The sequence below is a fragment of the Trichechus manatus genome, unplaced genomic scaffold (genome assembly GCF_000243295.1).
Source record: "Trichechus manatus latirostris isolate Lorelei unplaced genomic scaffold, TriManLat1.0 scaffold00001, whole genome shotgun sequence".
Taxonomy (NCBI): domain Eukaryota; kingdom Metazoa; phylum Chordata; class Mammalia; order Sirenia; family Trichechidae; genus Trichechus; species Trichechus manatus.
In genome coordinates, this window is record NW_004443937.1 from 14,705,648 (window position 1) to 14,717,564 (window position 11,917).

General features: G+C 43.8%; 1 protein-coding gene across 3 annotated transcripts in view; it reads left to right on the forward strand.

Moving 5' to 3' along the window:
- The window catches only part of XPC (XPC complex subunit, DNA damage recognition and repair factor), a 55,172-nt gene extending 43,794 nt beyond the window's left edge, over positions 1-11,378 (forward strand). For 2 of the 3 annotated variants that reach the window (XM_004368367.2, XM_023742524.1), the window contains 6 exons: positions 602-683; positions 4,277-4,411; positions 4,492-4,661; positions 5,168-5,261; positions 6,386-6,475; positions 10,480-11,378. In XM_004368367.2, coding sequence (XP_004368424.1) covers positions 602-683; positions 4,277-4,411; positions 4,492-4,661; positions 5,168-5,261; positions 6,386-6,475; positions 10,480-10,689 — 781 coding nt within the window. In that variant the 3' untranslated portion in view covers positions 10,690-11,378. Of the gene's footprint in view, positions 1-601; positions 684-1,410; positions 2,291-4,276; positions 4,412-4,491; positions 4,662-5,167; positions 5,262-6,385; positions 6,476-10,479 lie in introns of those variants that run through there. The other variant, XM_023742488.1, reaches the window with a different exon arrangement.
- The last annotated feature ends 539 nt before the right edge of the window (positions 11,379-11,917 follow it).

Below are 11,917 nucleotides of genomic sequence, written 5' to 3' on the forward strand. Positions count from 1 at the left end.
GTCAGAGCAGTCAGTGGTAGCCAGGCTCCATCTTGTTGTACTGGACTCACTCAGTCTGGTGGAGGCTGTGGTAGTTGTAGTCCATTAGTTTAGCTAGTTTCTATGTAATCTTTGGGGTTCCCTTCCCCCTTCTCTGGTCACTCGCCCCCTTGCCCGGGTGTTTAGCCCCACACCGGACCACAGCAGGCCCTCACTCAGTGTGAGAAAGTGTACTTGTGCCGCTGTGGGTCTAGGACAGGAGAGGAGAGGAAAACCTAGGAAGGAAAGGAGGGGCGAAGGCAAGGCATGAAGCTGCAGACAGAATAGCCCCAGTTAGCTTAGGAATCTTAAGTGGACACAGACCCCCCCCCCGCCCCCCCCAAAAAAAAGAGATGGGAAGTCACAGTTAGAGATGGTGTGCCTGACCCAGATCCTCTGGTTGCCTTAGGAGTAGGGCCTGCTCCAGGCCACGAGGCAGAGCCTGGGAAGTCAGCAGGGCTGAGCTTCCTTCGCCTACAGGGTCATGAGGTACTTCGGTTGTGCAGATTCCGTGTATAGAACATCCCATCCAGTGGGGCATGTACTAAGTTTGTCCTTTGTCTCCCTGTGTTGTCTCCTGTAGGGACTGTGTGCACACCCTGCACTCTAAGGACACGTGGCTGAAACAAGCAAGAGTGGTGAGGCTGGGAGAAGTGCCCTACAAGGTAACCGGAGCTGGGGGTTCCTGGGGAGCTCTGGATAAAGCTGGGTGGAGGAGTGGAGGTGGGAGGTGGGGAGGGATGACTAAGAAGCGAGTGGATGCCCAGGACAGGAATCCAGAGATGCCTGACTTTGCTGGCTTGAGAAAGATTTGAGGAGAAGACAAGCATTTAAATTGACTTGTTAACAAGGGATTTATAAGGGATAGATCTCCCAGAGCATGCAAGAAATCTAGACCAAAAATCAGCCCTCAGACTCCTGTTGGGTGCCAGAAGACCCTGTAGATTGGAACTGCACTGTATAAACTCAACTACCAATCAAAATTATCCTTTTTGTTTGACGATTTATCAAGCATTTTCCATGTGTATGATCTTAATGGGGTCCCAGCAACCATAGGCATTGGCATATGATGCCCATTTTACAGACGAAGAAACAGGAGCTCAGAAAGGGAAAGTGACTTGTCTAAGGGCTTACAGTTAGTAAGATGGCGGAGCCAGGCAAGAATCACGGGCCCTGCCTCATTCCAGGGTTCTCTCCCTTACACTCTGCTGCTGCGCTCAGTTGTCACTTGTGCATAAGAGACAGGAACTCAGTACAGGTGGTCCCCGACTTACAACATATATGATGAACCGTGCCTAACAGCTGTCTGTTTTTTTTCGTACATCTTACCATTAGTAATGTGCATTGCATACAGTGTTGCAGCGTGTAATCGGCTGATGTTATCATTCCCAGATGTTCGGTTGCAGATGTTCAAAGATCGGATTTATAAAGATAAGATTAATCAAAGGCAATAATAATGAAAACTGGAAAAAAAAGAGGTATTTGACTTACATCAGAACTGACTTAAGACAGAGTCATCCGAACAGAACCCTGTCAGAAGTTGGGGACTACTTGTACAGTACCTCAGAAGGCTGTCACAGCTCAGCTAAACCAGAGGAATACAGTAGCTGTCGCAGGGAACACATTTTTATTTGTCAGATCCCCAGGAGGACCTCTTTGGGATTGCAAGGCCCTGAGGACCTGTGTGGGGAGTGGGAAAGCTCCCATTAGTGGGAAGGGGCTGTAGGAATTTGTAGTGGGTCCCTTCCAGAAGCAGCTGAAGTACACTATTCTGCCTTCCAGGACCTGAAGGACTGTGGGGGTTTTTTCCAGTTTCCCCAGGCCCCTTTACCTTTGTTTTATGTTCTATATTATATAACTAGTTTCTTCATTCTAGAATACCACTGTTCAATAGAAATATAAATGTGAACTACAAACAGGAGCTCGTGTGTAAATCTAAATTTTTTTTTTAAAAGTAAAAAGAGTAGCTGAAATTTTAATATTTAAATATATTCAAATATATTTAAAAGTTATTTCAACATGTAATGTTTTTAAGGGTTATTGAGGTATTTTACATTCATTTTTTTCATATTAAGTCTTTAAAATCCAGTGTGTATTTCATACTTTAAATCCATCTCAGTTCAGATTGCCGTATTTCAAATGTTCAGTAAGCCACATTGGACTGGTGGCTGTTAAATTAGTACAATGCTAGAATAACCTGGGGGGCAGTGTTGCTTCATTGGTAGCATTTTCACCTTCCATGTGGGAGACCCAGGTTCAAGTCCCAGCTAATGTACCTCATGTGCAGCCACCACCCGTTTGTCAGTGGAGGCTTGCGTGTTGCTATGATGCTGAACAGGTTTCAGCAGGGCTTCCAGACTAAGATGGACTAGGATGAAAGGCCTGGCAATATACTTCCAAAAATCAGCCTATGAAAACCCTGTGGATCAGAACAAAATTTCAAATTCTCATGTAATCCAGAGTTTCTTGTGCCATTGAGGATGGATGAGCCCCCAAAACTACACCCACTCCTCACTTACCAACATGGTTAGGTTCCAAAGACCAAGTTGTCATGTGAAATTGGTGCTGTGTGGAAATGAAGGATAACTACATCGCTACGTAACTGCCAAATTACATCATTACAAAACTGACAAACCATGAGAATCCTGGCCCAGCCAAGTTGACACATAACCTTAACCATCACAGCCGGCTTTACTCTCTTGCCTGACACTTCAGCGTCAGTTACTGCCAGATGTACGTTGTTAACACGCAAAATAGTCGGGTTGTAGTTCTTTACTATTGTTGTAAATGTGAAATGTAGGATAACGAGAGAGTCAATAAATGAGAAATAGGTGTATTGCCCTGAGATAATCTTTAAACTTTAAACCAATAATATCCTCTGAAGTCTTCTTAAAACTAAATAATAGTCTAGCTTAATTAGTAAATAATAATGTCTGCCTTGAGCATTGTGCTCTTTTAAGAGCTATCTATATGGGATCAAACTGACGAGCAACTTCAAAGGTTAGGTTAGGAACTTAGGCGGCAGCGAGATCATGTTAATGGAGGAGGAACAGTTCGGAAAAGGAGGGTGAGAATGGTTGCATAAGTTGAACAATGTAGTCAGTGTCATGGAATTGTACATGTAGAAATTGTTGAATTGGTGTATGTTTTGCTGTGTATATTCTCAACAACAACAAAAAAAACTGTTGATCACAATGGTCTGATCTATAACTGAACGTGGGGGTTTAAATGATTAAAGTTGCACAGCTCATAATTGGCAGAACCAGTATTTAAACCCAGGAAGTTTAGCTCTAGAGTCTGTACTTTTAACCACTGTACTATTTTCTCTACTTTCATCCCTGATAGTGAAATAGAGACTCAGGGATGATGTCACTTACTTAATCTCCCATGGCTAGTAAGTTAGAAAAGCCAGGATTTAAACCCAGCTGTCTGTCCAGCCAGTGTCTTAACCACCACCTTCCTCTATGCCGCCTCCTGCATCCTGGAATGCATTGACACTTTAGGGCCCCCCAAAAAAGACTGTGTGACAAGGGACATATGTGACTCTTTACAGAAAAAGTTTGCTGACCTCTGCACCAAAAGAAGCTAGTGTGCCCAGCCCGGGAGCCAATACTTAGCCCTACCCTGCACCACTCCTCCTTGCAAAAATTATGCAACCTTTTCCTCCTTGCCAGTCCTCCACCCTTTCATCCGTTAACTCCTCAGAGGAAATCTTGGTATTGGCCGCTAGACATCTGCCAGGGAGCCTTTTGGGGGCCCTAAAGTGCCGTGGAAGATTGATTAAGTAAGTGACTTTATCCCTGAGTCTCTATTTCACCATCAGGGATGAAAGTAGAGAAAATAGTACAGTGGTTAAAAGTACAGACTCTGGAGCTAAACTTTCTGAGTTTAAATACTGGTTCTGCCCCTTATGAGCTGTTCAACTTCAATCCTTTAAACCTCCTAGGTTCCTCATCTGTCCAGTGGAATGACAATAGGGCCTACTTCACGGGTTTGTTATAAAGATTAAATAAGTTAATACATATAAAGCACTGAGAACAGTGTCTGGGACAGAGTGAGCACTCTGTACATGTTAGTTAGTACTAGTAGTAGTGGTAGTTCTAAAAGAAGATTAAAAAGCTCACCCATCTCAGAGGTTTGTTTTGAGGATTAAATGAGGGAACAGATATAAAGCACTGAGCAGAGTGCCTGGTATATACCAAGCACTCGAGAAACGGTAGCTGCGTGTCATAAACTGTGGCTGTTCCCTCTGGTGTAGATGGTGAAAGGCTATTCCAACCGGGCCCGGAAAGCCCGTCTGGCTGAGCCCCAGCTGCAGGATTACAATGACCTGCCCCTGTTTGGCCGCTGGCAGACAGAGGAGTTCCAGCCGCCGGTGGCTGTGGACGGAAAGGTAAGGGCAGCACTCAGCAGGACCAGGACAGGCTTCTTCATCTTCCAGCTGGCCAAATCCTGGTGTGTCCCTCTCCGCAGGTGCCCCGGAATGAGTTTGGAAATGTTTACCTCTTCCTGCCCAGCATGATGCCTGTCGGCTGTGTCCAGCTAAACCTGCCCAATCTGCACCGCGTGGCCCGCAAGCTGGACATTGACTGTGTGCAGGCCATCACTGGCTTTGACTTCCATGGAGGCTATTCCCACCCTGTGTGCGTGAGGGGCCTCCGACAGAGGCGAAAGGAGGGATGAGGAGTTTACGGAGATGGGGATGGGAAGCTGATGTGGGCTGGTGGAGGTTGAGGCCCGGTGGCTTTCATTTTCAAGTTTTTATACTGGATTTGCAGAATCAACCTCAACACTTTACCAATCCTGTCAACAAAGCCAGTGAAGCTAGCATCCTAATAATGCTAGATTAAAACACCTCCCTGGCAGCGGTCACAGCATCCTTCCAGGGCTGCCTGGTTCGTGGTCTGTTCTGCTATGCAGTGGGGGGTGGGAACCTCATCCCAGGGCTCAGGCAGGACTGGGGAAGTAGCTGCTGGTCCAGTTTCCCTAGGCCTTCCTTCTGCAGGAGTGATGTCTTACTAGCTGCCAGCCGGCATCGTGGACTGGCTGACCCAGCAAGTCCTTAAGGGCCTGAGTGTTTAGAAGTGCCCACTGTCCTCTGCAGAGGGAGGCAGGGTCGGGGAACATCACCCATATTTTGTCCCCTCAGAACTGACGGGTACATCATCTGTGAGGAATACAAAGAAGTACTCCTAGATGCCTGGGAAAAGGAACAGGCACTCATCGAAAAGAAGGAGAAAGAGGTGAGCGGCCTGGAAAGGGGCTAGCCTGGGAGTGCTGAGGTAGGGACAGCACACAGCTATCAGGTCTCCTCCCCTCCTTGGGCCTCACCTGCACCATGTGTAGGAAGGGGAGAGGGTAGACGAGCTTTAAAGCTCATTCTAGCTCTCTTTATGAAGGCATTGTAGGGCACCAGCACTGTATAAAAAGGGTCCTGCCTACACCTCAGAATCCACTATCAGGCTCTTGATCTGCCTGGCTCCAAGGACCACTGCCCCTGCCACCAAAACCTACGTCTGTCTTGAAAGGAGTTACCCATAGTCCAGGTTCTGGATGACCTCATCTCCTAAAACTTCAGTCAGTAACAATTAAAAGAAAGGAGCCCTCATGGCACATAAGCAACACTTGGTTATTAACCAAAAGGTTGGCAGTTCGACTCATCCAGCGGCTCCACAGGAGAAAGACCTGGTGATCTGCTCCCATAAAGATTACAGCCTAGAAATCCCTATGGGCAGTTCTACTCTGTCACATGGGGTTGCTGTGAGTTGGAAGTCGACTTGACAGCACCCAACAACACAACAACAACAGCTGTGGCTCAGTGGTAGAACTTTCCTCTTCCAGGTGGGAGCCCAGGGTTCAGTTTCCAGCCAGTGTACGTCATACGCAACCACCACCTGTCTGTCAGTGGAGGCTTATGTGTTGCTGTGATGCAGAACAGGTTTCAGCAGAGCTTCTAGACTGAGACACACTAGGAAGAAAGGCCTGGCAATCTGCTTCTGAAAATCAGCCCATGAAAACCCTATGGATCACAATGGCTTGATCCATAACCAGTCATGGGGATGGACTGGGCAGTGTTTTCCATTGTGTATGGGGTCGCCATGAGTTGGGGGTCAATTGAATGGCAGCAAACAATGGTAACAGTTAAAGGGAGAGGTTTCTTGTTTTTGGTGGTTTTATAAAGTATCACTTTATAAATGAGACCAGTTTTTAAAAAATGAGACGTGGCATGATTGAGAAACTTATTTTTTAATCTAAAATTATATATATATATCTTCATATTCACAGGCTCTATCTAGATACTTACTTTTCCTGAAAATATCAATGCTTACTTAACGTTTTATGTTCTCCACCCTTTTCTGACATGCAGAAAAAGGAGAAACGGGCTCTAGGGAACTGGAAGCTGCTGGCCAAAGGACTGCTCATCAGAGAGCGGCTGAAGCTTCGCTATGGGGCCAAGGTCAGTGCGGGCCTTTGTAAAGAAAGCAAACCAGAGTTGCTTTCCTGGGGTTTCAGCTCAGAAATCACTGGTCAGGTCCTAGATAACTGCGGCACGACACCACCATCCCTGTGTCTCCAAGGAAGGCACTCCTGGAGTCCGGCCTCTGCTGGCTCTTCCAGCACCCAGCCCTGCCCGAACATCCCTTTCCTACCCGTCTACACTAGTGCCTGCTGTGGTCCAATCTGTGCTAACTGCCACCCAGGAGGGACAGTGGCCTGCCTTGTCTGTCTGATGCACCAGACAGATGCAAATGCCTTTTCTGCATCCGTAGAGATGACCGTGTGGTTCTTTTCCTTTGTTGTATTGATGTGGTGTATTACGCTGACTGATTTTCTGATGTTGACCACTCTCTGCATTCCTGCAATAAATCCTGCTTGGGCATGGTGTATAACTCTTGTAATATGCTGTTGGATTCTGTTCCCTAGTATTTTGTTAAAGATTTTTGCATCTATATTTATAAGGGATATTGGTCTATAGTTTTCTTTTCTTGGGGTATCTTTGCCTTGTTTTGGTAGCAGGGTTATGTTTGCTTCAAAGAATGAATTAGGGAGTATTCCTTCCTTCTCTATCTTTTGGAAGCATTGAAACAGGATTGGTGTCAGTTCTTCTCTAAATGTTGGGGAGAATTCCCCAGTGAAGCCATCTTGTATTGGACTTTTTTGTTGGGAGCTGTTTTAATCACTGATTCAATCTCTTCAGTTGTTATGGGTCTGTTGAGACTTTCTATTTCCTCTTGAGCCAGTTTGGGTAGGTTTTGTGCTTCTAAGAGTTTGTTCATTTCATCTAGGTTATCCATTTTGTTGCCATGTAGTTGTTTAAATACTCTGTCATAATTGTCTTTATTTCTGTTGGTCAGTTGTAGTGTCTTCACTTTCATTTCTTATTTTGGTTATTTGCATCTTTTCTCTTTTTTCCTTGTCAGTCTGGGTAATGGTTTGTCAATTTTATTGATCTTTTCAAAGAGCCATCTTCTGGTTTTGTTAATTGTTGTTTTTCTGGTTTTGATTTTATTTATTTCTGCTATGATCTTTTTTATTTACTCTCTTCTGGTAGGTTTAGGCTTAGTTGGCTCTTCTCTTTCTAGTTCCTGAAGTTGTCAGGTTAGGCTGTTAATTTGAGATCTTCTTCTTTCATGTAGGCGTTTATGACTGTATGTTTCCCTCCGAGTACTGCCTTCGCTGCATCCCATAAGCTTTGATACGTTGTGCTTTCATTTTCTTTTGACTCGCTAAGAAATCTGGTATTTCCCTTTTGATTTCTTCCTTGACCCATTGGTAGTTTAATAGTGTGTTGTTTAATTTGTGTGTTTTCCAGTTTTTTGTTGTTGTTGTTTTCTGTTTTTGGTTATTGATTTATAGCTTTACTTTGTTGTGGTCAGAGAAGATATTTTGTCTGATTTCAGTCTTTTTAAAAGTTTATCAAGACTTGCTTTATGCCCTAATATGTGATCTTCGCTGGAGAATGATCCATGTGCACTGGAGTAGAATGGATATTATGCTGTTGTTGGGTGAAATGTTCTGTATATGCCTGTTAAGTCTAATTGGTTTGTAGTGTCATTCAGGTCCTCTGTTTCCGTGTTGCTCTCTTTCTAGATGTTTTGTCCAATATTGAAAGTAGTGTGCTGAAGTCTCCACACATTACTGAAGTACCATTTTCCCTTTAATTCTGTCAGTGTTTGCTTTATATATTTAGGTGCTCTGATGTTGAGTGCACATATATTTATGATTGTTAAATCTTGTCACTATATAATGTCCATCCTTATCTCTTCCAACAGATTTTGTCTTAAAGTCTACTTTGTCTGATATTAAGGTTGTCGTTCAAGCTCTCTTTTGGTTATTATTTGCATGGAATATTTTTTCTGTGCTTTCACTTTCAACTTATTTGTGTCCTTGGGTCTAAGGTGTATCTATCTCTTGTAAAAAGCATATGGTTAGATCATATTTTTTTTAATCCATTCTGCCACTCTCTGCCTTTTGATTCGAGTATTTAGTCCGTTCACATTCACTGTAATTACCAGTAAGAAGTGGCTTACTTCTGCTATTGTGTTATTTGTTTTTTATGTGTCTTAAACCCTCTTTGTCTTTTTTAATTCTGCTTGTTCTTGTGTTCTGTTGGTTTATTGGAGTGAGTCATTTTGGTTCCCTTCTCCTTCCCTTTTGTGTATGTTTTTAAAGGTATTTTCTTAGTGGTTATCATGAATATTACATTTAACAGCTTTTATTTATAACATCTAGGGTAAGTTTTTAACAACTTAACTTTAGTAACATACAAGAAATTCTATACATATACCACCCCCCATTTTGTTATCACTAATTACATGTTTATATTTCATGTACCCGGTAACATATTTTTATACTTGCTTTTTATACATTTGTTATGAAGAAGCATGAAGGACAAAACAATTAGAATTATCAAACATGAATAGCTTATTAATAGCTTCTCTTCTTGTCCAGGAGCCCTGGTGGTACGGTGGTTAAGAGCTTGGCTGCTCACCAAGAGGTCGGCGGTTTGAATTCACCAGCCGTTCCTTGGAAACCCTATGGGGCAGTTCTGCTCTGTCCTGTAGGATCGCTATGAGTTAGAATCAACTCGACGGCAGTGTGTTTGGTTTTGGTTTATTTTTGTCCATGCAATTCTCTTTATTAGGGATCTTTTTTTTATATATATATATATGGCTTGAATTACTTTCTAGTATCTTTTCGCTTCCATCTACAGAACCCCCATTAGTATCTTTTGTGGGGCCAGTCTGGTGGATATGAACTGTCTCAGCTTCTGTTTATCTGGGAATGTTTTAATTTCAGTCTCATTCTTGAAGGACAGTTTCACGGGGTATAGTGGTCTTGGCTGACAGTGTTTTTCTTTCAGCACTTTAAATATACCATTCTGTTGCCTTCTGGCCTCCAGGGTTTCTGAGGATAAATTGGCATTTAATCTTATTGGGGATCCTTTGTATGTGACTGTTTGCATCTCTCTTGCTGCTTTCAGGATTCTCTCTTTATCCTTATTTTTTGGGTACCTAACTATGCTGTTTTCTCAGTGTAGCTCTCTTTGGGTTTATCCTGCTTGGGGTTCTTTGAGCTTCTTGGATTTGTAGACTCATGTCCTTTGTCAGATTGGGGAAATTTTCTGTCATTATTTCTTCAAATATTCTTTCTATCATTTTCTCTTTATCATCGTCTTCTGAAATTCCCATAATGTGTATACTAGGTTTCTTGTTGTCCCATAATTCCAGTAAATTGTGTCCAGCCTTTTTGAGCCTCCGTTCTTGTTGCTCTTCAGCGTCTGCAAGTTTAACTATCTTCTACTTCACTATTCTTTCTTCTGCCTGACTAAATCTATTGTTAAATCCTTCCATTGTGTTTCTCTTTTCAGTTACTGTCCCTTGCAGTTGCAATATTTGTTTGGTTTCTTTTTATCTCTTTTTTTAGAACCGTTTTTTGTTCTTGCATTGTTTTCCTTATTTCTTTTAGATATGTGTATAGTTTTCTCTTAACTCCTTAATTATGTCTAATGTTGTTGTATTCTTCCATTCTTCGCATTAATTGGTCTTCCATAGAGCGCTTTCACTCTATAACGTACTTTTGTTCAAAACTGGGATAACAAATGCAAAGCACCAGTCACACTTATCTCCTAGATTTGATTTTGAGCTGCCCCAACATCTTTGCACTCCCCCATGCTTGGCTTACAGCAGGCTCTCCAGGACCTGCTTAAATGAGCCTCTATCCAAGGAAGGCATAGTAAGAGTCATATGAGTGGGAAGCGAGACTTGGAATGCTGATGGGAAGAACTAGGAAGTCTTGGTTCTTCCCACCAATGCCTGTGTGTCCCCAGAGCCATACCGCTCAGGCTGACTGGTAGCTGGGTCAAGTGCTGGGAGCTATACTGCCTCTTGACAGCACTCCCCGGTGTTTCTTCACTGACACGTGCCATACGTTTCCCCTCCCCCTCTCCCACCTCTGCAGAGTGAGGCGTCTCTCCACACCGATGCAGGAGGTGGGCTCTCTTCTGACGAAGAGGAGGGGACCAGCTCCCAAGCAGAAGCGGCCAGGATCTTGGCTGCCTCTTGGCCCCAAAACCGAGAAACTGAAGACCAGACGCAGAAGCGTTCTAAGAAGACCAGAAGGGGAAAGAAAGAAGCGGCTTCCCATCTATTTCCGTTTGAGAAGCTGTGATGCTAGAATCTACCTTGTTGTGTGCTCTGCCACTGCAGGCCTCAGCCTGCCCTTGAGGGGTGCCCAGGCCCTCATGGCAGCAGCTTTATTGCTGAGAAGGAAACAGAAGCAGCATGCGCTGCAGACACTGGCCAGAGGACGAAGGGGTCACAGTGAAGTTATGCCGCAGTGCGGCCTGGCCCCACCCCTTGTTGGATTCACCCAGGATAGGGCTTTCACAGCTTTTTGCTACCAAGCCCTAGCCTCTGAGCTATGAGAAGCTTCCCAAGGAGCCACTCTGCTGCCACCTTGGGCTTATTCTTCCCATCTTTGGAAATGTGGGTCAGCTCTTTTATAGACACCACTGGGGGCTTTTTAGATGATGGTGTGTTGAGGAACACGCTGGTCGTTTCTTGCGGTTAAATCCTCCAGCTGTCAAACACTGTGCTCGTGCCTCTCTTTTGGACTTTCGCTGAAGGCCACTTATTTTCCCCCTGAATCAGGTTCACTAATACTGCCTAATGCTGCCTCTTGGCACACAAGAGAGTGAAGGAGAAGCGCAGATCATCTCGGCTTGTGGTGTTGGTGGGATCTGCTCTCTGAGGTAACACCTTGTGGTTGCAGCAGAATAGAACTAAGAGCTAAAATCAGGAAAGAAAAGGAATAACTAATTGAGAATTAAGGAAATGTTAGTAAAAGTAGACCAGTGTTAAACTAGATGTTTCTCATTACTGGATAAATTTACAAAGCTACGTGCCACTGTAGATACTCAGAGAAATAACTTTCGTAATATTTTGAGAAAAAATAAAGCATTTATCTAAAAAGACTCAACTCTCCATTTTCTCTGAGATTTTGTCAGTTGAGAACACCCAGATGACTTAACAATTTGTACACATGTTGAGACTACATTAAAAATCAGATAGTGATTTCCTGTAGGCTCCTCGTTACACACATGGGATTTTTTTTTCTGTCTAAACTAGGAGATACTACTTTATCTTTGACAGGAGCCATTAAAAATTTGAGTCAGTTTTATCCCAGGGAAACAAACAAAACACTTGGGGTATGACTCATGCAGCAAGAGCCTGGCTGGAACTCTCTTGTTGAAAAACACACTGCTGTTGCTATGGAAACTGCAGTCTCACACTTCCTCTACCAATGCCCATCTCCTAGAGGTAAGCCGACTTGTTTTTTTGGTGTTTTGAGTCAAGGGTATAGTCCTGCTTCTGGAGAAGCAACTTGTTATTCAGGC